The sequence below is a fragment of the Schistocerca gregaria genome, chromosome 7 (assembly GCF_023897955.1).
Source record: "Schistocerca gregaria isolate iqSchGreg1 chromosome 7, iqSchGreg1.2, whole genome shotgun sequence".
NCBI lineage: Eukaryota > Metazoa > Arthropoda > Insecta > Orthoptera > Acrididae > Schistocerca > Schistocerca gregaria.
Window position 1 is genome coordinate 536,302,926 of NC_064926.1, and position 25,651 is coordinate 536,328,576.

General features: G+C 43.9%; 1 protein-coding gene across 1 annotated transcript in view; it reads left to right on the forward strand.

Annotated features, from left to right (window-relative positions):
* The window catches only part of LOC126281568 (FMRFamide neuropeptides), a 344,876-nt gene extending 319,994 nt beyond the window's left edge, over positions 1 to 24,882 (forward strand). The window contains exons 2-4 of the mRNA XM_049980641.1: positions 1,293 to 1,601; positions 22,714 to 22,850; positions 24,076 to 24,882. Of these exons, the coding sequence (XP_049836598.1) occupies positions 1,302 to 1,601; positions 22,714 to 22,850; positions 24,076 to 24,229 (591 nt within the window). The 5' untranslated portion in view covers positions 1,293 to 1,301 and the 3' untranslated portion in view covers positions 24,230 to 24,882. The remainder of the gene's footprint in view (positions 1 to 1,292; positions 1,602 to 22,713; positions 22,851 to 24,075) is intronic.
* The last annotated feature ends 769 nt before the right edge of the window (positions 24,883 to 25,651 follow it).

Sequence of the window (25,651 nt, forward strand, 5' to 3'; positions counted from 1 at the left end):
TTCCCAGTTGTACTGCTCGTGATGACCGGCGAGATCTTAATAGATTGAGTGCCGGGACCGAAAGCTTGTTTAAATTTAAACCTCCGTCCCTGTTTATCAGATTTTCCGACAACTCGGCTGTATTCCTGAGAACACTCAATTGTTCATTTTAACTCTCACACCACATGATTTATAACCACTTTATACTGTAGAAAATAGCGTACAGTTTCGTGGGAATCATAGGAAATTAATACCGAATGGTGGAAAACAGACTGTTCTTCGGCGAGTAAACTGTTTGACATATCTGAGCGATGGTCGGAGCGTAGCACGCGCTGTGTTCCCAGCAGCAGGCTGCTTGACCAGGGGAGGTAATGCCGCTGGAGACGCGTACAACGCTGATTTCATGAGGATGGAGAAATGGAACATCTTCCCCAACATCCAGAATTTTCAGTTGGAATATTAAATGAAGCTATGTGGTGCCAGATACTTTTTGAGGTCTCAAACATCTGTCATTTACATATGCACACTGAAGAGACGAATGAAAATGGGTATCAAAGCCGAGATTGGAACCTCACTAGACAGATGCTCTAACAGTTATGCCACCGTACTACAATGACTTTGTCCAACTGCATAGAATACCCTAGCTCCCCTCTCAATCCAAATTCCCCTTCACGCCTCAGCCGAATTCGTATTCCACCTACTCTAGTACAACATCGCAGAGACTCTCGAACTGTACTTGAACAGGATCTCATCTCAACATCGAACTAAATGGGGGGCAGGGGGGGGGGGGGGGCTGATAGCCAACCATAGGTGCTTCAATCAAATGAAATTATATGCTGTTAGTGCTTGGGTGTAATACGAAGTGCGCTGAGGCATCAGTGGGAATTTGGATTGAGGAAGGAGTCGTGCCAGTGCATTTTATGCTGTTTCTGAAAGCCACTGTGTCAGGGTGGCGTAGTGGTTAGTGCATTTACCTAGGGAGCAGGAGACCTGTGTTCGAATCCCGGCTTTGGTACAAATTTTCATTCTTTTCTTCAGTCTGCATATGTACTTCATAAATTTGAATATTGGTAAGACCGCGTGATCTTCACTGGAGAAATAACTAAAGATCCGTAAGACCATTCAAAATTTGATAAGGAACTAGAGCAGTTTATTTGTGGATCGGTCCTGTTAAGGATTCAGCCTTCCTCTCAGTTTGCAGGGGAAGGCTGAGCTCAATTTCGTTTTAGGCACACTGTGGCCATGAAGACTCATTGTCTTGCTGGAACAAGCAGAAAGTACCGCAGCTGGGAGGGTGTCGGTGGTGCCGGCAGGTTCCCGGGATGACGCCGCCGGCGCTGCTGCTGCTCCTGCTTCTGATGGCCGCGGGCGGCGCGCTGCAGTCCCGCGCCGACGCCGACGCCGAGGCGGCCGCCGTGGACGACGAGGGCGCCGGCGGAGACGGCGACGGCGAGCTGGGGCTGGTGCAGACGACGCCACGCAGCAACTTCCTGCGCCTGGGCCGGGCCGGCGGCGCGCACTCCGCCTTCCTGCGGCTAGGCAGGGACAGGGCCTCCTCGGGCTTCCTGCGGCTGGGCCGCGGCTCCGAGCGCAACTTCCTGCGCTTCGGCAGGTCCCGGCAGGCGAGTGCAGCGCGCAGCTCGCGAGGAGAACGCGACCAGTGCTGGGAGCCGATTCACGACAGACTTCGCTCAGCCGAAGAGCGAACACGTGTCTCGGCCTATCCGTAGATATCGGAACGTTGGTGGAAAACGTTTGGTACTCTGTGAGCCTTTTCGCGGGTAAATACACTACTGGACATTAAAATTGCTACACCAAGAAGAAATGAGGATGATAAACGGGTACTCATTGGACAAATATATTATACTACAACTGACATGTGATTACATTTTCAAGCAATTTGGGGGCATAGATCCTGAGAAATCAGTACCCATAACAACCACCTCTGGCCGTAATAACGGCGTTGATACGCCTGGGCACTGAGTCAAACAGAGCTTGGATGGCGTGTACAGGAACAGCTGCCTGTGCAGCTTCAACACGATACCACAGTTCATCAAGATTAGTGACTGGCGTATGGTGACAGGCCAGTTGCTCGGCCACCATTGACCAGATGTTTTCAATTGCTGAGAGATCTGGAGAATGTGCTGGCCAGGGCAGCAATCGAACATTTTCTGTATCCAGAAAGGCCCGTGCAGGACCTGCAACATGCGGTCGTGCATTATCCTGCTGAAATCTAGGGTTTCGCAGGGATCGAGTGAAGGGTAGAGTCACGGGTCGTAACACATCTGAAATGTAACGTCCACTGTTGAAAGTGTCGTCAATGCGACCAAGGGGTGACCGAGACGTGTAACTAATGGCACCCCATACCATCACGCCGGGTGATACGCCAGTATGGCGATAACGAATACGCGGTTCCAATGTGCGTTCACCGCGATGTCGGCTAACACGGATGCGACCATCGTGATGATGTAAACAGAACCTGGATTCATCCGAGAAAATGACGTTTTGCCATTCGTGCACCCAGGTTCGTCGTTGAGTACATCATCGCAGGCGCTTCTATCTGTATTGCAGCGTCAAGGGTAACGCAGCCACGGTCTCAGAGCTGATAGTCCATGCTCATGCAAACGTCGCCGAACTGTTCGTGCAGATGGTTGTTGTCTTGCAAACGTCCCCATCTGTTGAGTCAGGGATCGAGACGTGGCTGCACGATCCGTTACAGCCATGCGGATAAGATGCCTGTCATCTCGACTGCTAGTGATACGAGGCCGTTGAGATCCAGCACGGCGTTCCGTATTACCCTCCTGAACCCACCGATTTCATATTCTGCTAACAGTCATTGGATCTCGACCAACGCGAGCAGCAACGTCGCGATACGGTAAACCGTAATCACGATACGCTACAATCCGACCTTTATAAAAGTTGGAAACGTGATGGTACGCATTTCTCCTCCTTACACGAGGCATCACAAGAACGTTTCACCAGGCAACGCCGATCAACTGCTGTTTGTTTATGAGAAATCGGTTGGAAAGTTTCCTCATGTCAGCGCCAACCTTGTATGAATGCTCTGAAAAGCTAATCATTTGCATATCACAGCATCTTCTTCCTGTAGGTTAAATTTCGCATCTCTAGCACATCATCTTCGTGGTGTAGCAATTTTAGTGGCAAGTAGTGTATTTGAAATCCTTTTTGGTGAGATTCCTCTAGTGTATCTTCATTCACAAGCGACAACTTTCGCAAAATCTTAGTTTGCTACTAAATTATTGTCAACGCGTGAAATATTCAGCAATACTAACGACGCTTCTTTCCCGAGGGCGATTCGTACAAAGAAATGCCTGTTTGGCAAACCTGCTTTTGCTGAATTCTCGGGGCACCCGGAATTCCTATATTTCTGACGTTCCTATGATCAGTGCAATAGAAGCACCAGATATTCCTAAAGAATAAACATCTGAACGAATTATAGTAATTAAGAACTGATATAATAATGAAGTTTTTAACGCCTGAATATGCCATACACACTTATAAAACAAATGTATGACCCTTTTTCTGAAACCCAGCTGTAATTTTACAGTTTATATAGAGTCCTTGTATCCTGTAACTGGAAGGAAGCATTCAAGTTTTCACTTTTGCTACCCATTATGCGACAAGTTCGGCTCAGCTTATCGCTCGCTAAAAGGCATTTAAATTACGTGGAGAACTTTGACGGTCGTTTTCTCAGGAACGGTCAAATATCTACGGATCAGTCGAGACTCGTGTTCTGTTATTTCGGCTCCACTTCCACCGAGTGAAGTTCCTGGGAAATCGGGTTATGGCACTTGCCGTGTTCTCGTCAGAAGCAGAAAATACTCGACGTTCAGATCCATTTCTACTGCGGCTACGTAACCCCTGGCAATCCTCGGCTATTTACTCTCAACCAAGGGTCACATCTCACAAATGTAGTTGGATTGTTTGGGGGAGGACACCAGACAGCCAGGTCGTCTGTCACATCGGATTAGGGAAGGATGGGGAAGGAAGTCGGGAGTGCCCTTTCAAAGGAACCATCGGGGCATTTGCCTGGAGCGATTTAGGGAAATCACGGAAAACCTAAATCACGATGGTCGTATGCGGGATTGAACCGTCTTCCTCCCGAATGCAAGACCAGTGTGCTGTCCACTGCGCCACCTCGCTCGGTCACAAATGGACTTTCTAGCTGCGGCAACATCAAAGTTCACCTAAGTATCGAATGCCTGTAAAGTTGAACACACGAAGGAAGCAGGTTACCTCCCTCGTGGAGGCCAGCGTGAGCTGGCTTGAAGGAAGTCCCAGCGTTGCGTAACGAGGCAGCACTTAAGTGACTGCCAGCACCGAACGCATGGGGCACGCACCAGCTGGCTAGTCGGAACGAAAGAAAAATTCTTTGCCCGCTCCGTGTGGCAGATGGCCGATATACAACAAGGCAGGTTTAGTAGCAAGAGTAAGCTGGCTGTTCTGAAACCGCTCTCACACGATTTTAGAGGAACTATGTAATTTAAAAAATCGTTTCTTTCACGTGTTGCAGCTTCATTCGTCAAATTTTACAGTGAAGTGCCTCTAATTTCGTTAATGGTAATAATTATTGTGGTAGTTCACAAGTAACAACGTACTGCATGAAATTCGAACAGACTCCAGTGAAAGCTAGGACCTTGTGTAAGTTTACGTGTGGTGTATATTAGATGTTACATTGCTATATACTAAATGTAGCTTTCAATTAGGGAAGAGAAATATACACAGTGTTCCAGGGGGAATTGTCAATATTCAGGCCTGTGGTAGGAACGATTGTTCGCTGCAAAAAAACCTAACAAACTTGGGCTCCAAAATGCGTACCTTAACAGTTACGAGCATTTCTAATCCTCGAGGGTATGAAACACATTTCTACTGCGGACTCCATCCTTCCCGTACTTTGAGAGGTGTTAGTGAGAGCCAAAACAACAATAACCGTCCGGTAAATGCCGCGCGGGGTGGCCGCGCGGTCTGGGGCGTCTAGCACGGTCCGCGCGGCTCCTCCCGTCGGAGGTTCGAGTCCTCCCTCGGGCGTGGATGTGTGTGTTGTCCTTAGCGTAAGTTACTTTAAGTTAGAGTAAGTAGTGCCTAAGCTTAGGGACCGATGACCTCAGCACATTGGTCCCGTAAGATCTTACCACAAATTTCCAATTTCCGTCTAGTAAACATGAGCTCTAAAGTTCACACCTTAAGAACTGTGAGCAATTGTTCACCTCCACTGATGTGAAATTCATCTCTTCTACATAGCTCTTAAGTATATATTTTGAAGCCCATGTATACTAGACATTTTTTCTTCGAATAATCATGGCTGTCATCTCCTTAAATATTGACCCTCCACTTGAGACACATTGTATTTATTTGCTACCTCGCTTCCGAATACATTTGTCTTGTCATCATGTTAAAATTTGCTTCCTTTACCCAAACACAGCGAAGTTTACACAATGTCGCCTCAATTACATGCTAATGACGTTGCAGTGAAACAGAGCCGTGAACCAATAGGTTTGTTAAATGAGGAATGAGGATAATAGAGGCAACTAGCTAATGAAAGGTAAAGCCACATCATTTCTCATTTCACCAGCTATGAACGGTTCTTAAATATTACATTACTCAATTGGAAAAGTCTGTAGGTACTCATATACCGTAGCAAGTGAGAAAGTTCTGCATGTTTTTAACTCATGGAAAAATACTCTCCTCTTTGTGTGCCATGATTTGTCAAGAAGTCATTTCGATATATGGAACCGTTTGTGATATACAATGGACGTTACGAAATTTCAGCTCCTGTATTATTAAGATGCAAAAGCGTTACTAAACGCATTACATAGTTTCCATATTTTTGCGACTTGAAGTACATACAGATCGCCTCCCACGTTTACAGGAACATTCAATATGTTAGCGAAATTTCATACTCAGCAACATATGACCTAGTATGGACCAAACGTAAAGTCAGTGACTCCTATTTTTCATTGCATGCTATTTCGAATTTCAAGCAGTGTTTTACTTCATTGCAAAATATAACAAAAACTATGACAATTAACTAAATGGTGTACAGGTCTATAAGATGCGAAAAATCAATTCCTTTTACCGAATAGTCTGTTTAAAGTCCTGTGGGGAAAGACTGCAGAGCAGCCGAAGTATGCACGGCGTTCTGCTCATAGTGGTACCGCATTACCTTCGCCAGCGGGTAATCGGCGTTCTCTTTGTGCCCCTGTAATTGCTTATAACTGTGCTGGACAGCGCTGTGAGCCAGCTCGCAAATTACCGCCTTTATATTTGTTCCCACATTAGCACTACCGTTTGGTTTCGATAACGTCACTGTTCTTTTGCACAAAGGAGTTCCAGACCAATAACACGTACCTTGATTTTTCTGGCTTTACCTTCGATAAAGTGCCACAAAACTGTCTCTTGACTGTGGCCGCAACAATTATTTGTCAATAATATTTCCCTTTTTTATCATATTCTGCTAAATTCAGTAACATAAAGATTCCACAAACGTAACGGAAAGTTATTTGTAAGACAAACACACGACCCCATATGTAATCAACTGGATCCTTAGCGTCCCAACTGATGCCACAGATTGTAAATCTGAAATCCCCACAAAAACTATTCGCTCCTGACAACAGTCCAACCTACGAACACCACTACTTTAACCTTCTATCCAAGGCGCTTCAGCGCTCACGTTACCCTGTGGCGCCTGCCGCTTGATGAGTCACGAACTAACACTTGCTATATTCGTACCACTGCTCTACATAAGCGTGAGCAATGAGTGCCTCACCTTCGTTAATAATGATGAAAGGCGACCTTCTTGCGAATTCGAGTCTGACTGACATACGAGGATTGGAACTTTAATAGAGGCAACTATTTATTTACAGCTCGTACAAAATAGATACGTGTTTCAAAGTTTTGCTGACCTTAAACGTAGTCACCAGCATTGTGTATAAACAGTTGCCAGCGTTGTGGAAGTCGTAGGATACTCTTGGCAGTGCCAGTTATGTTGACAGTTCGAGCGGCGTGGTCAATTGCCCGACGAATTTGTAGCACTTCTGATGCGAATGCCATGAAGTGTTTCCTTCAGTTTAGATATCGAGTTGAATTGACGAAGGCATAAGTCAGGGGAGTGCTGAAGGTGGTACAGCATTTAGCAGCCCCATCAGTCAAACAAATCAGTAACAGTTTGCACTGTACGTGCTCGAGCATTGTCCTGCAAAATGATGGACAGGTCCTGCAGAAAGTTTCATCACTTCTGCCTCTAAGCTGGTCGTAGTTTGTGTTCCAAAAATGAACAGCATAGAGACAGAAATGATGACACTTTCTGCAGGACCTGACCATCATTTTGTGGGACAATGCTGAAGCACGTTATAATGGTCGCCTTTTCGTAGATATTGCTATAATCGCACTATTTCACTCCCATTTACGGAGCTTGTTAGCACTTGATGTTAGGTTGGCGCCATTAACATTCATTGTAGTAATCGCCGCTGCTTGCTGGATCGCTGCTTTGTCTCGATGCTAATGCTGGCTCTAAATCTGGTTGTCTAGGTGTAAAAAGATGAGGTCCCGTGTTTCTGATGTGCTTGTGATGATAAATAATGAGCGGAAACCAACAAATATTTAAACTTCAAATATTTATTACTCTGGTGACCATCTTAATTCCACTGTCCACCAAAGACAATGACACAACACAAAGTAGCACTTCTTTTACATGTTTTTTGCGATGTTTATCCACCTCGAACAATAACACACATACACTTTACCAAAGTGACATTCAGACTCTTCTCCCGACCCTTCTTGCTGCTTGTATTTATAACATTGTCAAAAAAATGGCTCTGAGCACTATAGGACTCAACTGCTGTGGTTATCAGTCCCCTAGAACTTAGAACTACTTAAACCTAACTAACCTAAGGACATCACACACATCCATGCCCGAGGCAGGATTCGAACCTGCGACCGTAGCATAACATTGTCAAAGAAATACTAAAAAGAGATATAGTTTATAAGTCACATGTACATCTGTTATCGTAATTTGTGCAGAAAAGTTATTAATTTATATCGAGTGACATAATTTAACAGGTTATTAAGATGACAGACAGATTTGTTGACTTGACAGAATAATTCTTTGTTACAAAAAGGCCGTTATTTAGATTTTGTCAATTGACTTCTCTAATTTGCATAAATCAGTAAATAACATGAATTATTAAGAATTACATTGGTTTTCGTCTAAAATAGGAGTGTTTACGTGAATACTGAGTGAAAACGGCCCTAGTGAACAAATATGTTTCACTGGGTGATTTTTATTTGAGGAGATCCAAAATACGTAAGTTGGACACTATTTTTGTACTTCATATTAATTATTGAATTAATGAACTTAGTGTTTTTACATGATGACATTTGCTGTATCAGTGATCAAGTGATATTACCTTTTGTGTGGGTCAGTTATTCAGTATAATTTAATGGGTTGACTGTTGATGGAGACATGCTATGCGCTGGCCGCGGTGGTCTCGCGGCTCTAGGCGCTCAGTCCGGAACCGCGCAACTGCTACGGTCGCAGGTTCGAATCCTGCCTCGGGCATGGATGTGTGTGATGTCCTTAGGTTAGTTAGGTTTAATTAGTTCTAAGTTCTAAGGGACTGATGACCTAAGATGTTAAGTCCCATAGTGCTCAGAGCCATTTGAACATGCTATGCAATCAGTGTTCACATATACAATAACTTTTCTATAATCATAAATACTCGTTAAACTGGTTGAATGGGAGGGTATCGCATACTTCGGTAAAGTAAAGCCTTTAATAGGTTCCGTTACAACGAACAGTGCAAGCTGTTTGTTTGACTGATGGGGCTGCTAAGTAAGTGCTATACCACCCACTGCACTCCCCTGATTTAAGCCCTCGTCAATTCAACTCGATTTCTAAACTGAAGGAAACACTTCGTGGCATTCACTTCAGAACTACTACAAATTCTTCGGGCGATAGACCGCGCCGCTCGAACTGTGAACACAACTGGCACTGCTAAGAGTATCCTACGACTTCCACATGGCTGGAAACGGGTTATGCACGTTTCTGGTGACTACTCTGAAGGTCAGTAAAACTTTGAAAACACGTATCTATTTTGTGCGAGCTGTAAATAAATAGTTGCTCCGTATGAACAAGATGTAAATATTCACTACTAAGATTAGTAATGGTCATCTGCACCAATGAAAGGTTGTAGAAAATTATGAGTTCCAGCAGTATTTTGTATAATCGTAGTGACAGGGATAATTAAGCTAAAAAGACATATAGCGATTATTAAGGTAATTTGTTCGCTGTTCTAGCTGGTCACAGCCTTATAAGCAAGTTTTAGTTCAATTATTTTGCGACGTCTTCGTGGTATTGTGTTCGGTGAGTTTATCCCAACAGACTCCCTACTTGCACTGTAATTTTTCCCGACTGTTTTTCTGATAAGAATGTTGGTACGGGGCTCCCAGGAGTGCAACTTGTGAAGTCAGTAACGGCAATGGGCGACACGTCAGTAATGTAATGCCCCATACATTTTTAGCGAAGATATGTATTTAACAAATGTATATGTATTTAGCAAATATCATAAGATAGGGGAACGGAGCTCTGCACCATCTCTATAATTCCGTGGGCAGTCGAAGAATTTATCTGGGCACGTTTTCAATTTGTGGTAGTCTCTTCCTTCTGTGCAGTATATCAAACGGCAGCTTTCTTATCTTTGAAACTAACACTTATCTAATTGTTATATCCTCGTTATGAGCTGGAATAACTCATAGTTTGAGACGGAGTCTGTGAGAAAGCCTAACGAGAGAAATTCTGCAGGCGACCCCATGAGCTATGGCAGGCGACACCTCCTACCGGTGGTGGTGGAGCTGCCATTCTGATGGTTGTCCCCTCGGATCGCTAATCTTACATGTGTCCTGTCAACCTTCAGACTTCGATAAAGAGGCCTTATCCATCGTCTGTTCCGCCACTCTGACATTCTAGGTGCCCGTTCTACCTGTCACAGACAAAATCAACTCTGGTCATTTTATTACCAGGCAATAGTGTGTGATTTGTACGAAGACGCATTGAGATCCGACCACACATTTTGGATGCTTCACTTTTTGTGTCAGAAAGTATAAATAATTATGCTCTATAAAAATGAATCTCACTGACATCTGTGTTCACAGAGCTTTTGTTTCAGAAATTGTGGCGTTTTAATCGTCTAGATTCGACGCTGATTTTGCAATTATCGTAGGCCAGTTAGTGACACGGCAGTTTCAAAAATGGTTCAAATGGCTCTGAGCACTATGGGACTTAACTGCTGAGGTCATTAGTCCCCTAGAACGTAGAACTACTTAAACCTAACTAACCTAAGGACATCACACACATTCAGGCCCGTAGGAGGATTCGAACCTGCGACCGTAGCGGTCGCGTGGTTCCACACTGTAGCGCCTAGAACCGCATGGCCACTCCGGCCGGCACAATGCAGGTCACGTTGTTCTCACTGACGGCCAAAATCCTCTACATTGCAAGTCACGTTGTTCATACTGCCGGCCAAAATCATCCACAGCTTTGGTTACTTATAGCGCTGGGAAAATCACCACAGTCATGTCTCCGAGCTACCTGCCCATGCAATCCACTGTCAGCTGCAGCTGTCAACACAGCTCTGCCTTCAAGTCACACCTGCCGAGGGCCGTGCCTCCGCCTGTTATCCTGTGGCACCCTCCATACCCTCGTCATTTGTGACTCGAGTTATATGTGTGGGTTGAACAATCTGACAGTTCTTCTCATCTCACAAACCATAGCTCATTTAGGGGACAGCTGGCTTGCAACACTCCTCGATATCTCTCTATATATAATCGGCAAAACGCACCTCATGAATCGGCAGACAATGGCGCCTTATAAATACACTTTGCCCACATTTTCCTTCAGTGTGATGTTGATAGGCATAACCACATTTATTAGGTTGAAAAGTTCGTATATAATATGCATCCTCACATCTAATAGTCAATATTTGATCAATGATACAACTGAAATTTCCTGGCAAATTAAAACTGCATGCCGAACCGAGATTCGAACTGGAGACCTTTGCCTTTCGTGAGCAAGTGCTCTAGCAACTAAGGTATCCACGTCCTACTGATCAGTTGTCCTCACAGTTTCACTTCCAAGAGAACCTCATCTCCTACCTTCCAAACTTTAAAGAAGTTCACCATCGAAACTTCTGAAACTAGCACTAATGGAAGAAAGGAAGTGTGGAGACGTGGTACTGGTGGAAGTAAAGCTGTGAGGACTGCCCGTTAGTCCTCCTTGGGTAGGTCATTTGTTAGAACACTTGCTCGCGAAAGGCAAAGGTCCCGAGATCGAGTCTCGCTCCGTCACACAGTTTCATATTCGCGCACACCCTGTTGCAGAGTGAAAAAATCATTCTGGAATGTTACAATACATTATTCCTTGCTATTAATTTAAGCAGTTTCCTTCATACTTCTTTCTTAGAATTCGTTGTCCATAACTTCCTTTTTGTTTTTGTTATTATTAAAACTTTTATTACATCCTAGTTAATGCAGTGGTGATTATTGTATTGAATATGAAATCTATGTAACTATTTCTGAATGAGATGAACTTAAACTAGTTCGAAAGATATTAACATACCAGTTCGTGTCATAACAATTATTATTTATGGTATTACAGCCGCTGCTATTATATAATTGAACTGCAATGTAAAAGTTTTTCATGTGTTAAATACTGATCTAATTTATGAGATATCCTGGAGGCCTGACTCTGATAAGTTTCAATGAGAAAATACATATAAGCAATACCGTGTGTTTCTTTTTTGTGTGCAAATATCGCACATTAAAAAAAAAGAAAGTAACTTGATACATTACAGAGGCTGTTGTTTTTGAGAGACAGTATTTGGCAGCGACTAACATTAACTCACACAGAGGAAAGGAATACAGTACAAAGTGAATACATAGAAGTCAAATAAAGAAAATAACAAATTAAAATGTAGTCAAGAAGATAACATCCAATAGGAATTCTTGGATAACACACAATATATTCAATTTAATAGATGAAAGAAGAAAATATAAAAGAGCAAGAAACGACACAGTCAAAAAGAAAAGTAGCAGGAATGGCTAGAGAAGAAATGAAAAGCTGTCGAAACATGCATATAGCTATGTGACTGACTGACGCCGCTATTAGATAAACATCTGGAAAAAATAGAACCAGCTGCATGAACATCAAGAAATCAGATAGCAACCCAGTGCCATCCAACGAAGAGACAGCTGCAAGATGGAAGAAATCTACCCAGGAGCTACAAAATAAACTTTTAGGCGTTGTTATGGGAACGAAAGAGGGAGTCGGTGTAGATTAGATTCATGATGTGATACTGCAAGACAAATTTGACAGTACATTGAAAGATCCGAGAGAAAACTTGGGGTGGACGACATAAAATTGTCAACATCTGTGTGAGAATCAACTTTTGCACGTGATATGTAGGATATTTGTCACAGAGTGATATTCCCAGACTTCAAAAAGAGTGTAATAATACCAACACCAAATAAAGAAGGTGCTGACTTGTGTACTGTCAGCCCTCACTTTAATAAGTCCGGCTGTAAAACTTAACCTTAACAGTTAAGTCCCACAAGATTTCACACACATTTTTTGTAAAACTTAAACATTTTATTACCTATAACGGAATGGCTCTACTGGTAGACGGCGACCTGGAGGCATTACAGTTTGGGTTCTGAAGAAACGTACAAACACACGAGGACCTGCTACTTATTGGAAGCAATTTGTTGCTAGCCCCTTGTTGAGTTATTTTATGTCATGAATTTTTGGAGGCTAAATATGTTGACAAAGCTTTATTACGTCTCCCGCATGAGAATCTAATTTACGTTAATTGTATTCCTCAATTATAAAATTTGTACTTGAGCTTGGCAATTGAGAGTAAGAAAAAAATTAATTATGCATCTCAGTTGTAGGACAGTAATCAATAGCTTTAATTCCCACAAAATGTATCTTATATTAGACCACGGCTGATTTGCTTGCAGTTACTCTTAACAACATGTAAACAAATTCCATTACAAAACAAATAACAATTTAATATGATGCCCGCTGTACAGAAACTATCTCAGTGTCGGTTTGCCGAATCACAGGCATTACGTGGAGATAAACTAAACATAGACAGGAAAAATTAACTATAGTAATTTATTGCATCTCGTTAACAATTAGATACTGATTTGTTAATGACAAATGATGCACACCTGTCCCGTCTCTCTTGACCATTGCATTGGCTCCAGGGTCGTCTCGAGAGTCATAGCTTCGGGAAATGTTTTTTTTTTTCTCTCATTACGTCTTTGGGGCAAAGTTTGGTTTTGGAAGTGTGTGCTAAGTTCCTATAGGACCAAACAGGTGAGGTCATCGGCCCCTGGGCTTACACACGACTTAATGTAACTTAAACTAACTTACGCTAAGGACAACAGACACACCCATGCCCGGGGGAGGTCTCGAGCATCTGATGGGAGAAACCGTGCGAACCGTAGCAGGGCGCCCAAGACCGGGGCTTTGAAACATTGACGTTAATATAAATAATATACAGTAAGCGGAACGTTATCTATGAAGTTTTTCAGAGAATAGACTTTAGCTATACGAGTCAAGCGTTACGAAACGGACGTAGCTGTTGAGAAGGGAATGTGACAGGTTGTACCCATCCTAAGAATTTCTCGTTCTGTAGATAGATCAAGCACTAACTGAAAAGTAAGGAAACTCTTAGAAAATTAATTAAAATATAAGAAGAGAATTTTCACAGGGCTACCGAAAATGACTCACCAGTCAAATAAGTTTAGGCAATAAGAAATATGCATAAGCATTTTTCTAGAATAAACTTTATTTTTTTAAAGGCTACTGGTATTAAACTTGCTGTAAGCGCTGGACGACTCTAGTATCTGTTTCCAAAATAAAAAAAATAAAAAAAACAACAGGTAACTCCAGCTGTTCATTTCTTTGTGACAACATACTTCTTTTTTAAATATTCAGCTTATCCTAAATTCTGCAACGCAGTGCATAAGCTGTATGCTCAAGCGTGCAGAGGGAAAATTATTGTCAATGTGTTGAGCCTACGTTACGTGCGGGCCGTTTGTCAAACATTGTTTCATAAACAATTTTGCCAGCTTTGCTAAAAGCTTTCCGTTTACTTAGGGTTTAACGTTACGTCGACGTTGTGACTATAATGGCTCTAATAAACTACATGTCTGGGAGGGTGGCATTACTCCAACATACGACCTAGAGCGCATAAACATTTATACAAGGCTCTGTCGTTTTAACTTTTTCTAGTGGCACCTGTAATCATTTGCAAACTATGTATAATATGTCAGCTAACAGTCTACCTGTCTAGTGGTCACGTAACCAGTTAATGGTTTGTAGAGACAAGTTTTTCGGGGCCGATTATTTCAATCATCGGAAAATCTGATGCGCTGTAATCCTTTCAAGTATTTTTTTGAAAACGAGCCAGTTTGCGCAGAGGTTATGACGATACGTTCAAATTCGCAAAGACTAGGGTTCAAATCCCTTTATGACCATCCTCTTTTAGGTTAGACGTTGGCTCCATGCTACGATAGTATAGCGGCTGACCACTGATCCAAAAGTCGGGAGTTAGATACCGAAACCGATAGAAACGTGAGCATTGTCGAGTTGTACCGTGGTTCGGAATCCACGTTAAACTGTAGGTCTCCCTGTAATTCGCTGGTTACGTCTGTTCAAATGTGGGATTAAGGCAACGGTATACACGTCAAAATCTTCCTAAATTGTTAGAGTGAATTTGGGACTGGCCGATTTCCTTCCTCTTCTTCCCTAACATAAGTCTGTGTTCCATCTCTGATACTTTATATCGTAATCTCCCTTCTTTCTTCGTTCCTTCACTGACGTTCCTTTTTATCTTGAAAAACTTTGAGTTAATTTGCTCATCATCATCACCATCGTCATTTAAGACTGATTATGCCTTTCAGCGTTCAGTCTGGAGCATAGCCCCCTTATAAAATTCCTCCATGATCCCCTATTCAGTGCTAACATGGGTGCCTCTTCTGATGTTAAACCTATTACTTCAAAATCATTTTTAACCGAATCCAGGTACCTTCTCCTTGGTCTGCCCCGACTCCTCCTACCCTCTACTGCAGAACCCATGAGTCTCTTGGGTAACCTTGCTTCTCCCATGCGTATAACATGACCCCACCATCTAAGCCTGTTCATCCTGACTGCTACATCTATAGAGGTCATTCCCAGATGAAACATTTTGAAAGTAAAAAATCTGATGTGTGGAGGGCACCGGGTATTGTGTGGCCACTCCGGACGACCACAGTTTGGGGTAAAACCGTGGGCGAATTCGTATACCGATCACATATTAAAATAAACCTGCGTGAGGAAATGCGGTCTCTTGGCCAAAAGAGATTGTCAACAGTGTGTTAATCAGTATGTAGGTTGAGTCACCTGAAATTTACACCGCAAATAATGCGGTAATGGAAAGTGCTGTTGATGTACTGTTTTCACAGAATGCTTTAGTAATGAATGGGTCGCAATGATAGCCAACAAGCAGATTGTAATAATACATATAAAGTGTATTTTTTGTGCAAAAGACAGTTATTTAAATGGAATAATATCTGTTAACATTAACAGACTAAAAGTAGGGTAAATTATAATGTCAACGGTGTTTCTTGCGGGAATCTAGTGCGACTCGTTTACGAGATAACGAGATACAGTATTTTGAAAATTGCCCACAGCGACACTTGTAAAGTATCTGTACTGGCACACACTAAAGAACAGCACAGGCGTCATATCCGGGGACCAGGACGTCCAAGGTGCAGGTACTCTGCATTCAAACCGACGATTGGGAAACAATTCGTGAAGACCTGTTGTGGTAGTTCGTGCACAATCGTCTGCACTGTACAGCCACCATGTTGGTACCACCGGCACCTCCTAGACTGCAGAGGACCATCGTCTAGCATCCGCGGAAGAAAGTTAGCAGGCTGTAATACTTGCGCGTGTTCACTGTTCCGTCTATGAAACACGGGCCTATGAGCTGATGGTTCGCTATCCCACACCACACGGTTATACTCCATGGACGCTGACGTTCGACCTGACGAAGCTAACGGGGCTTGTCGATAGACCAGCAGTACATGTTTCGGCCGTTTACCTGGCCATGACTGGCAAATATGGCATCATCACTAAACAAGATACACTCCTGGAAATGGAAAATAGAACACGTTGACATCGGTGTGTCAGACCCACCATACTTGCTCCGGGCACTGCGAGAGGGCTGTACAAGCAATGATCACACGCACGGCACAGCGGACACACCAGGAACCGCGGTGTTGGCCGTCGAATGGCTCTAGCTGCGCAGCATTTGTGCACCGCCGCCGTCAGTGTCAGCCAGTTTGCCGTGGCATACGGAGCTCCATCGCAGTCTTTAACACTGGTAGCATGCCGCGACAGCGTGGACGTGAACCGTATGTGCAGTTGACGGACTTTGAGCGAGGGCGTATAGTGGGCATGCGGGAGGCCGGGTGGACGTACCGCCGAATTGCTCAACACGTGGGGCGTGAGGTCTCCACAGTACATCGATGTTGTCGCCAGTGGTCGGCGGAAGGTGCACGTGCCCGTCGACCTGGGACCGGACCGCAGCGACGCACGGATGCACGCCAAGATCGTAGGATCCTACGCAGTGCCACAGGGGACCGCACCGCCACTTCCCAGCAAATTAGGGACACTGTTGCTCCTGGGGTATCGGCGAGGACCATTCGCAACCGTCTCCATGAAGCTGGGCTACGGTCCCTCACACAGCTAGGCCGTCTTCCGCTCACATCGTGCAGCCCGCCTCCAGTGGTGTCGCGACAGGCGTGAATGGAGGGACGAATGGAGACGTGTCGTCTTCAGCGATGAGAGTCGCTTCTGCCTTGGTGCCAATGATGGTCGTATGCGTGTTTGGCGCCGTGCAGGTGAGCGCCACAATTAGGACTGCATACGACCGAGGCACACAGGGCGATCGTCGAGGGGACACTGAATAGTGCGCGGTACATCCAAACCGTCATCGAACCCATCGTTCTACCATTCCTAGACCGGCAAGGGAACTTGCTGTTCCAACAGGACAATGCACGTCCGCATGTATCCCGTGCCACCCAACGTGCTCTAGAAGGTGTAAGTCAACTACCCTGGCCAACAAGATCTCCGGATCTGTCCCCCATTGAGCATGTTTGGGACTGGATGAAGCGTCGACTCACGCGGTCTGCACGTCCAGCACGAACGCTGGTCCAACTGAGGCGCCAGGTGGAAATGGCATGGCAAGCCGTTCCAGAGGACTACATCCAGCATCTCTACGATCGTCTCCATGGGAGAATAGCAGCCTGCATTGCTGCGAAAGGTGGATATACACTGTACTAGTGCCGACATTGTGCATGCTATGTTGCCTGTGTCTATGTGCCTATGGTTCTGTCAGTGTGATCATGTGATGTATCTGACCCCAGGAATGTGTCAATAAAGTTTCCCCTTCCTGGGACAATGAATTCACGGTGTTCTTATTTCAATTTCCAGGAGTGTACATCTGGGGTATCCTGTCTTATTGCTCATTCTCCGTCGATAAGGGTACCGCCCCTATAACGTCTCTCTCCATCGAGAGCTGCATGGAAATGATTGTGAGAACCGTGCTAACTTCTTTGTGGCACAGCAAACTATTGTAACATGTCCAGGTAAACACCCCCGCTGACGGCAGGCTCGTTGAAAAATAATGGACCTGTGATGCAACTGTGCGTCACTTCTCACGAAACATTGACGTTAGGACTGTCTCTTTCCATTTCACGTATAACGTGAGGACTCTAGCAATCCATACACGAACGTTACAATGATTTAATTTGCCGGATATATGAAACGTTGCCATATGGGAGAAACAATTTTTTTCAGAAAGTTATTGTTTGTGTCGACCTTGCCTAGCATAACCACTCAAGACTGTTTGCGTTGAGGTTTGTCTGTAAGCTTTAAGCAGCTGCTCCTTGCAGGGATGTAGCCGTGACCTCTTACGCAAGACACTGTGCACTGTTGATGGTCTCATTTCCAACTCTCTGGCTGCCTTAGGCACCGATTTCGTCGGTCTCCTTGCAAATGTTGACGTACATTGTCCACGTTGGCGTCTGAAACATATGCACCCCCTCCCCTCTCCAACTCCTCTCATTTCTGTCAAGGATACTACATGTTTCCGTAAATCACGTATGCAAAACCCGAATAGTTGGTCAGGACGTCTGTTGCCTTCCACGTCGTGTTCGAAAGCTTCGTTCGACTTGGGTATCGACCGTCGTCTGAATGAACCAGGTCACACACTGAGATTTCTCCTGTGACGTAGACATTTTATCAGGTTTTTAAATTCAAATCTGCGTCAAAACTGTATCACATGGAAGATATAAATAAAAAAATAAAAGAAACACTATATGTGTTATCATACGTTCAAAACCATTTGTTAATGTCTAGTAGAGTTTTAAAGTTATTAAACTCTAAAGCTGTAAAGATAATTTACGGACACTCTGCCATCATTTGTTAAAGGCACCTTGATATGGCAACAAATCGGATTACTTCATTCACGCTGCAATTAGGGGCTCCTCCAAATGCAATAACTCCTTTCTGGTATTCTGTCAGATCTCTTCATCGACCCGTTTTAACGGCGCTGATGCCACACAAGCGAGCGGCACATAGACTCCACTTCAGTGCCGTAGCCTATGTACCTACGTCATCGGCGTTGGATCACGTGACCCCTATCAGCCGTTAAATACTAGTAGTAGTGGCAGTAGTAGCAGTTTTATTCGCCCGTAGATAACTTTTGCAAGGGTACTGGACATGTCTTGCTATTACAATTTAAGAATAACAAAAATAACGTACGTTACATATATAGGCCTTTACATACTTACAGATCTGACCGGACAAGGACTTATATATGCGAACCATCTCGACATCTGCCTGAAGTAATTTATGGTAACCACAGAAAACCTAGATCAGGATGGCCGGATGAATATCGTAGCTTCCACCGTCCCGAATACGATGCCAGTCAATTTGAAACAGTGCTGTCTCGTTCGAGTTATCCGTAGTATATAATACTGGTTTACGAATAGGTTATTTAATAATTAAATAGTGCTGCACTATTCATTCATTTTTTACTTTTTTTCACTGCACACGCTTCCACACAATACACACATTGTTTCACAATGTAACGCTACACACGCTACAAGCTGACTTGAGGACCGTAGAAACAATGTTTGGTTTCCATTTCCTGTGCAGCTACTTAACATTTGCTAGTCTGACAAATGAGTGACATTTCGAGCTCAAAAAGAGGATAAGGTGTTAGTATTATACACTGCATTGCTTTCTGATTAATATTTTCTCAAAAAGAAGGAAAAAACCATAGAGTGAAAGAGTTAAGTGAAACGATAGACGTTTTACTATCATTACTATTATTTATAAGAGTTAGATTATTTACCAAGCCCATAACCTGTACTATCTACGTAATCCTTCAACATATGGACTTTATTACTTGACAGGTACTTTTAGCTGCCTTTTTAAATAAGTTTCTTTTAGTAACCTCTTTTATCTCCCTGAGAAAATTATTGTATAGTTATGCTGTTTAGAATTTTATATTTATTATTTCTTGGTAAATATAAGCTGAGACTAGAACTAGAACAGAGCTGCTTAATCAGTAACCACCAACGCTATTTTCGATGGTGTACAACTCACTGGTAAAGGTACTCTCGTGCCGATTACTCCATCCACAGCACCCCAGAGCATCCAGTGCACTCTTTTAATGGTGTTACTAATATTTATCAGGTGAGCTTCTGATGTACCGTGTTCTGATTATTGTTACGTATCATATACCGGGTGTACCTCCTACGAAAGGACAGGTACAATTTGATTCATGTTTTGGCAGATATTTGGAATTTTTTTCTGCAGTGTGTAGCTCATAATATCTTTTCTGCTACACCCTACGTTGACGAAAAACACTGTTTATTTCCAGTCAGAAACAAAATAATTGTTAAGGGGGAATTTTTGGTGTCCATTCGACAGGGCAGTCAAAAATTACTCTAGTGCGAAAACGCGGCACGCCACGAATTCCTGTCCTGTGCCAAGTTTTTCATCTCAAAGTAGCATTTTCACACTACATCCTCAACTATTTACTGGATATATTTCAGTCTCTGTCTTTCTCTACAGTTTTTAACCTCTACAGCTCCATCTAGTACCAAGTATCACCTGGTACCTTAACAGATGTTTTATTATGCTGTCCCTTCCCCCTGTCAGTGTTTTCCAAGTTCCTTTCCTCGTCGATTCTGCTGAGAACCTCCTCATTCCCTTCCTTATCACTCCACCTAATTTTCAAAATTCTCTTGTAGCACCAGATCTCAAATTCTTCGAGTGTCTGCTGTTGCGATTTCCCACAGTCCATGTCTCACTACCATACAACGCTGTACTCCTAACGTACATTTCTTCCTCAAGTTAAGACCGATGTTTGATACCAGCAGACTTCGCTTCGCCAGTGCTAGTCTGCTTTTTGTGTCCTCCTTGCTCCGTCCATCATGCTTTAATTTGCTGCCTAGGTAGCAGAATTCCTTAACTTCGTGTACTTCCTGATCCCCAGCTGTAATGTTAAGTTACTGGCTGTTCCCTTTTCTACTACTTCTCATTACTTTGGTCTTTCTTCGATTTACTCATTAGCCTGTTTATTCTATTCAGCACACCCTGAAATTCTTCTTCATTTTCACTGAGGATAGTATTGTCATCAGCAAATCTTATCATTGATATCCCGTCAACCTGAATTTTAATCCCACTCTTGAATCTTCTTTCTCTCTTACACCCTTTTTAATTGAGCACTTCTTTCTTGATCTTCCACTCTTATTGTTTCCTCTAAGTTTATGTACTTACTGTACACTCACAACAAAAAGTTTTGCATGACCTCGGTTCCGAGAGTTCCGGAACCTGTACAGAATATTGGAATAATGATCAACATAAACATCATTTCCGCCCTTTTTATTGCTCATAAAAACCGCAGATTGCATGTTGTACCACCATACAGAGAGACCTTCAGGGGTGGTGGCCCAGATTGCTGTACACACAGGTACCTCTAATACCCAGTAACATGTCCTCCTGCAATTGATGCATACCTGTATTCGTCGTGGCATACTATTCACAAGTTCACCAAGGCACTGTTGGTCCAGATTATCCCACTCCTCAATGGAGATTCGGTGTAGATCCCTCAGAGTCGTTGGTGGGTCACCTCGTCCATAAACAGCCCTTTTCAATCTATTCCAGACATGTTCGATAGTCTTCATGTCTGCAGAACATGCTGGCCACTCTATTCGAGCGATGCCGTTATCCTGAAGGAAGTCATTCACAAGATTTGCACGATGGGGCCACGAATTGTCGTCCATGAAGACGATTGCCTCGCCAATATGCTGCCGATATGGTTGCCTTCCATGACCACCAGTGGCGTGCGTCGGCCCCACATAATGCCACCCCAAAACAGCAGGGAAACTGCACTTTGCATCACTCACTAGGCAGTGTGTCTAAGGCGTTCACCTTGACGGGGTTGCCTCCCAACGCGCTTCCGACGTCTGTCTGGTTGAAGGCATATGCGACACTCATCGGCGAAGAGAAACCGATGCCAATCCTGAGCGGACCATTCGACATGTTGTTGGGGCCATCTGTGCAGCGCTGCATGCAAAAAAGAGAGCTGCATGAAAAAAAAGGGTTGAAATGGCTCTGAGCACTATGGGATTTAACATCTGAGTGAGGTCATCAGTCCCTTAGTACTTAGGACTGCTAAAACCTAACTAACCTAAGGACATCACACACAACGATGCCCGAGGCAGAATTCGAACCTGCGACCATAACGTCGTGGTTACAAAGATGGACCTCGCCATGGACGACGGGACTTAAGTTGCGCATCATGGAGCCTATTGCGCACAGTTTGAGCCGTAACAAGACGTCCTGTGGCTGCACGAAAAGCGTTAATCAACATGGTAGCCTTGCTGTAAGGGTTCCTCCGAACCATAATCCGTAGGTAGCAGTCACCCACTGCAGTAGTAGCCTTTGGGCGGCCTGAGTGAGGCATGTCATCGACAGTTTCTGTCTCTCTGTATCTCCTCCATGTCAGTACAACATTGCTTATGTTCAGTCCGAGACGCCTGGACATTTTATTAGTTGAGAGCCCTTCCTGGCACAAATCAACAGTGCAGACGCGATCGAACCGCGGTATTGACCGTCTAGGTGTAACTGATCGGCCGTTGGACCCCGTCCGTCTAATAGGCGCTGCTCATGCATGGTTGTTTACATCTTTGGACGAGTTTCGTGACATCTCTGAACAGTCAAAAGGACTCTGTCTGAGATACAATATCCACGGTGAACGTCTGTCTTCAGGAGCTCTAGGAAACGGGGTGATACAAAACTTTTTAGTGTGTGTATATTATCCGCATTTCCCTGTAGCCCACCCCTATTTTTCTCAGAATTATTTCGAAAATCTAGCTCCTGACTCCAGCTACATATTGCGAAACGAAATTGCAAGTGTCTGCGGAAACACCTGGCGATTCGGAGGTACAATTAATCTGATGCCAAGAAACACAAGACGCTCTGCCGGGCCCCTCCACCACGAGGGCGCGCATCCTCAGCGGAGCCGCCCACTGCCTGCGACGCTGGAGGGCTGTGGACAGTGACGGCGGCGCGGTCGGTGCTGTTTGCAGGACGGGGAGCAGGTGGCCGAGGACGACGAGCTGCTGTCCAGGGCGGGCCGCTCCGGCATGGCGGACCCTCTGACGCGCCACGACCGCAACTTCATCCGCTTCGGGCGCTCGGGGCGCTCCGGGACCGCGCAGCAGCAGTAAGTGGCGCACCAGACCGACTCATCTCCCAGGCTTGACGGCGTGCTGTAAGAGGAACATCCCGTCTCACTGGACATTACTGGTTTCTTTGTTCTCTTATGTTTCTTGTTTAACCATCTTATTCGTTTTTCTCCCAGCCCATCCTACACTACTGGCCATTAAAATTGCTACACCAAGAAGAAATGCACATGATAAACGGGTATTCATTGGACAGATATATTACACTAGAACTGACATGTGATTATATTTTCGCGCAATTTGGGTGCATAGATCCTGAGAAATTAGTAGCCAGAAAAACCACCTCTGGCCTAACAACGTCCTTGATGCGCCTGGTCATTCAAACAGGGCTTGGATCGCGTGTGCAGGTACATGCACCTTCAACACGATAACACAGTTCATCAAGAGTAGTGACTAGCGTATTGTGGCGAGCCAGTTGCTCGGCCACCATTGACCAGACGTTTTCAGTTGGTAAGAGAGCTAGGGAATGTATCCAGAAAGACCCGTCTCGGTTGTGAGCTCTGCAAGATCCATGTACTAATTTATATTTACGTGACAAACCCTAATTCTAGGGCTATATTTCATTTTGACAAATGGATCTATGCCGACATTTCTAAAAACGGCGATGGCACATTAGTCCTTTCTAATGCAAAATTGCCACCTTCTGAAGAAGACAAATTTATATTTGTCGAAACCTAGGTAAAGAATTCTTTATCCATTGCAACTGGTCGGCTGTTTACAATTTTATTACATGGAACCATTGCTGTTGTGCAGCTATGTTTAAAACACTAGAATGTATATGGTAATACACGTAATTATTCCTGGCATTTACGCTGAAATAATTTATATAGCTGAGCAAGTGGTACGGAGCTTTCTGATTTGACGTTTGTTGATCCCACCTTCAAGGCACTGTAGTTTTGATGGTCAACAGTGTATTGGTATCAAGGGCAAGTGCTGGAATAGTTGATGATAGAGGAACAGACTTTTCCTTAGTTTGCCCCCTGTGCATTCATAAATACTTTGCCTGATCGTAGAGCAATCATTATTACCAACACTTTGCATAAAATTCAGATAATGCAATGTAAAAGACTTTACTGTATCGTATAGCCAGTTCACATTCCGTTAAGTATGTAGTTTTCGATGTGTACAACCTCCGCTACTCGTTGCCTTGCAATCCCACTTCCCTACGCACAGCGGTGCGCCGCAGTGTAGCCTATTCTGCCGCAGGGCAGGCGCCGAGCCAGCTCTGTGGGCGGCGCTGCTGGACCCGCGACTGGCCGTGCTGCCCGCGCCAGCGGGCGCCGACGACGCCGACGTGGACGGCGCCGCCGGCAGCGGCAGGGGCCGCGTCTCCACCAGGAGCTTCCTCCGGCTGGGCTAGGCCGCCCTCTCGCCCTCGTCCTCTTCAGAGCACCACACAGGAAAGCGGTGGCGCACACCGTTCAAAGAAAATTAATTCCTATGTCGTCTTCATTTGCGACCAGTTCGTTTCTATAAAAATTTTCGTAGCATCTCTTTGTTGGTTACCACACAACAGGTGGCAATTTCATGTTGATGAAGTTTCACTTAGTAATTATTTATGTTCGTGAAGATTCATTGTTATTTATTTGAAAATTCATAAATACTTTGCCTGATCGTAGAGCAATGATTATTGCCAACACTTGGCATAAAATTCAGATAATGCAATGTAAAAACTTTACTGGATCGTGTAGCCAGTTTGCATTCCTTTAATTATGTGTTTAATTATTTAGTCTTAAAGTTTGATAATGTAAAATGGTATTAAGGAATAAATTCTCATAATTTAATTGCTGTTGATTCCCTGGAGAGGACGAATTGAGATTGTGAGGCCTTTAAATACCTAATGTACTCTGAAGTTTCTATTATTCTTATTACTACCTTCGTCACTGTTTATTTCAAAATTTAACGTAGCGCACAATGTAACGTTCTGTACCCTGTGTAGCTAAGGACTTTCATTGTTCTAACAATTGTTATTCACTTCTGTGCATGTGACTAATAAAGTTTTACTTTCATTGATATGGCAAGTTAAACGCAGTGCTAATTACCAGAAAATGACTCCTGGTGTCTATTTTTGAATAAAGAGACATATGTTCTACTACACTCGAACTTATTCCCTACCTGTCCCAACCTTTTATGGTTTATTATCCAAATAAGATAAATAAATATAGTAACGCTAGCATACATTTTCGAAGCTCACTGTGTGTCTATATGTGCTGGCTGCGAAAGTCTGACGACTACATTTAAAACGAATATAATTACTTATGACCATACTCTGCGGTGCTATTAATGGTAACATGGGTCTCATTTCGATATATTCCCAGAATCAACTTTTCTATTGTATCCATAATTTATTCGTGTTATGATACAACATTCTGACGTCCCGAGACACATCTCTCTCTCTTTCCATCTCATTCATTCCTAATAATACATTGATCCACGTCTTCAGTCGTTTTGCTGAGCACTTTCCGCCACCACAGCTGATGTTTCCTAAACTCCTCACAATTCAAAGCGTAGCATTTTAAAATCAGGAATTATTTTTCCACAGGTATACTTAATTCCTTTCTTTATTTAGGCACAACTGGGTTTCAGGACGGAGTCTCACAACCAAGTCCGTGTACTCGTTGAAGCTAGGCACAAGTTGTCATAGCATCACTTCCTACATCCCTCACTGGTCACAAGCAGAGATTCATTGCCTCCTGCCTGCTCTATTTAGCTAGCTAGACGATTCTGAGTTTGATAACTGACTACCTCTTTATAGCTTCTGGGGATATCCCCCGGAGTAGAA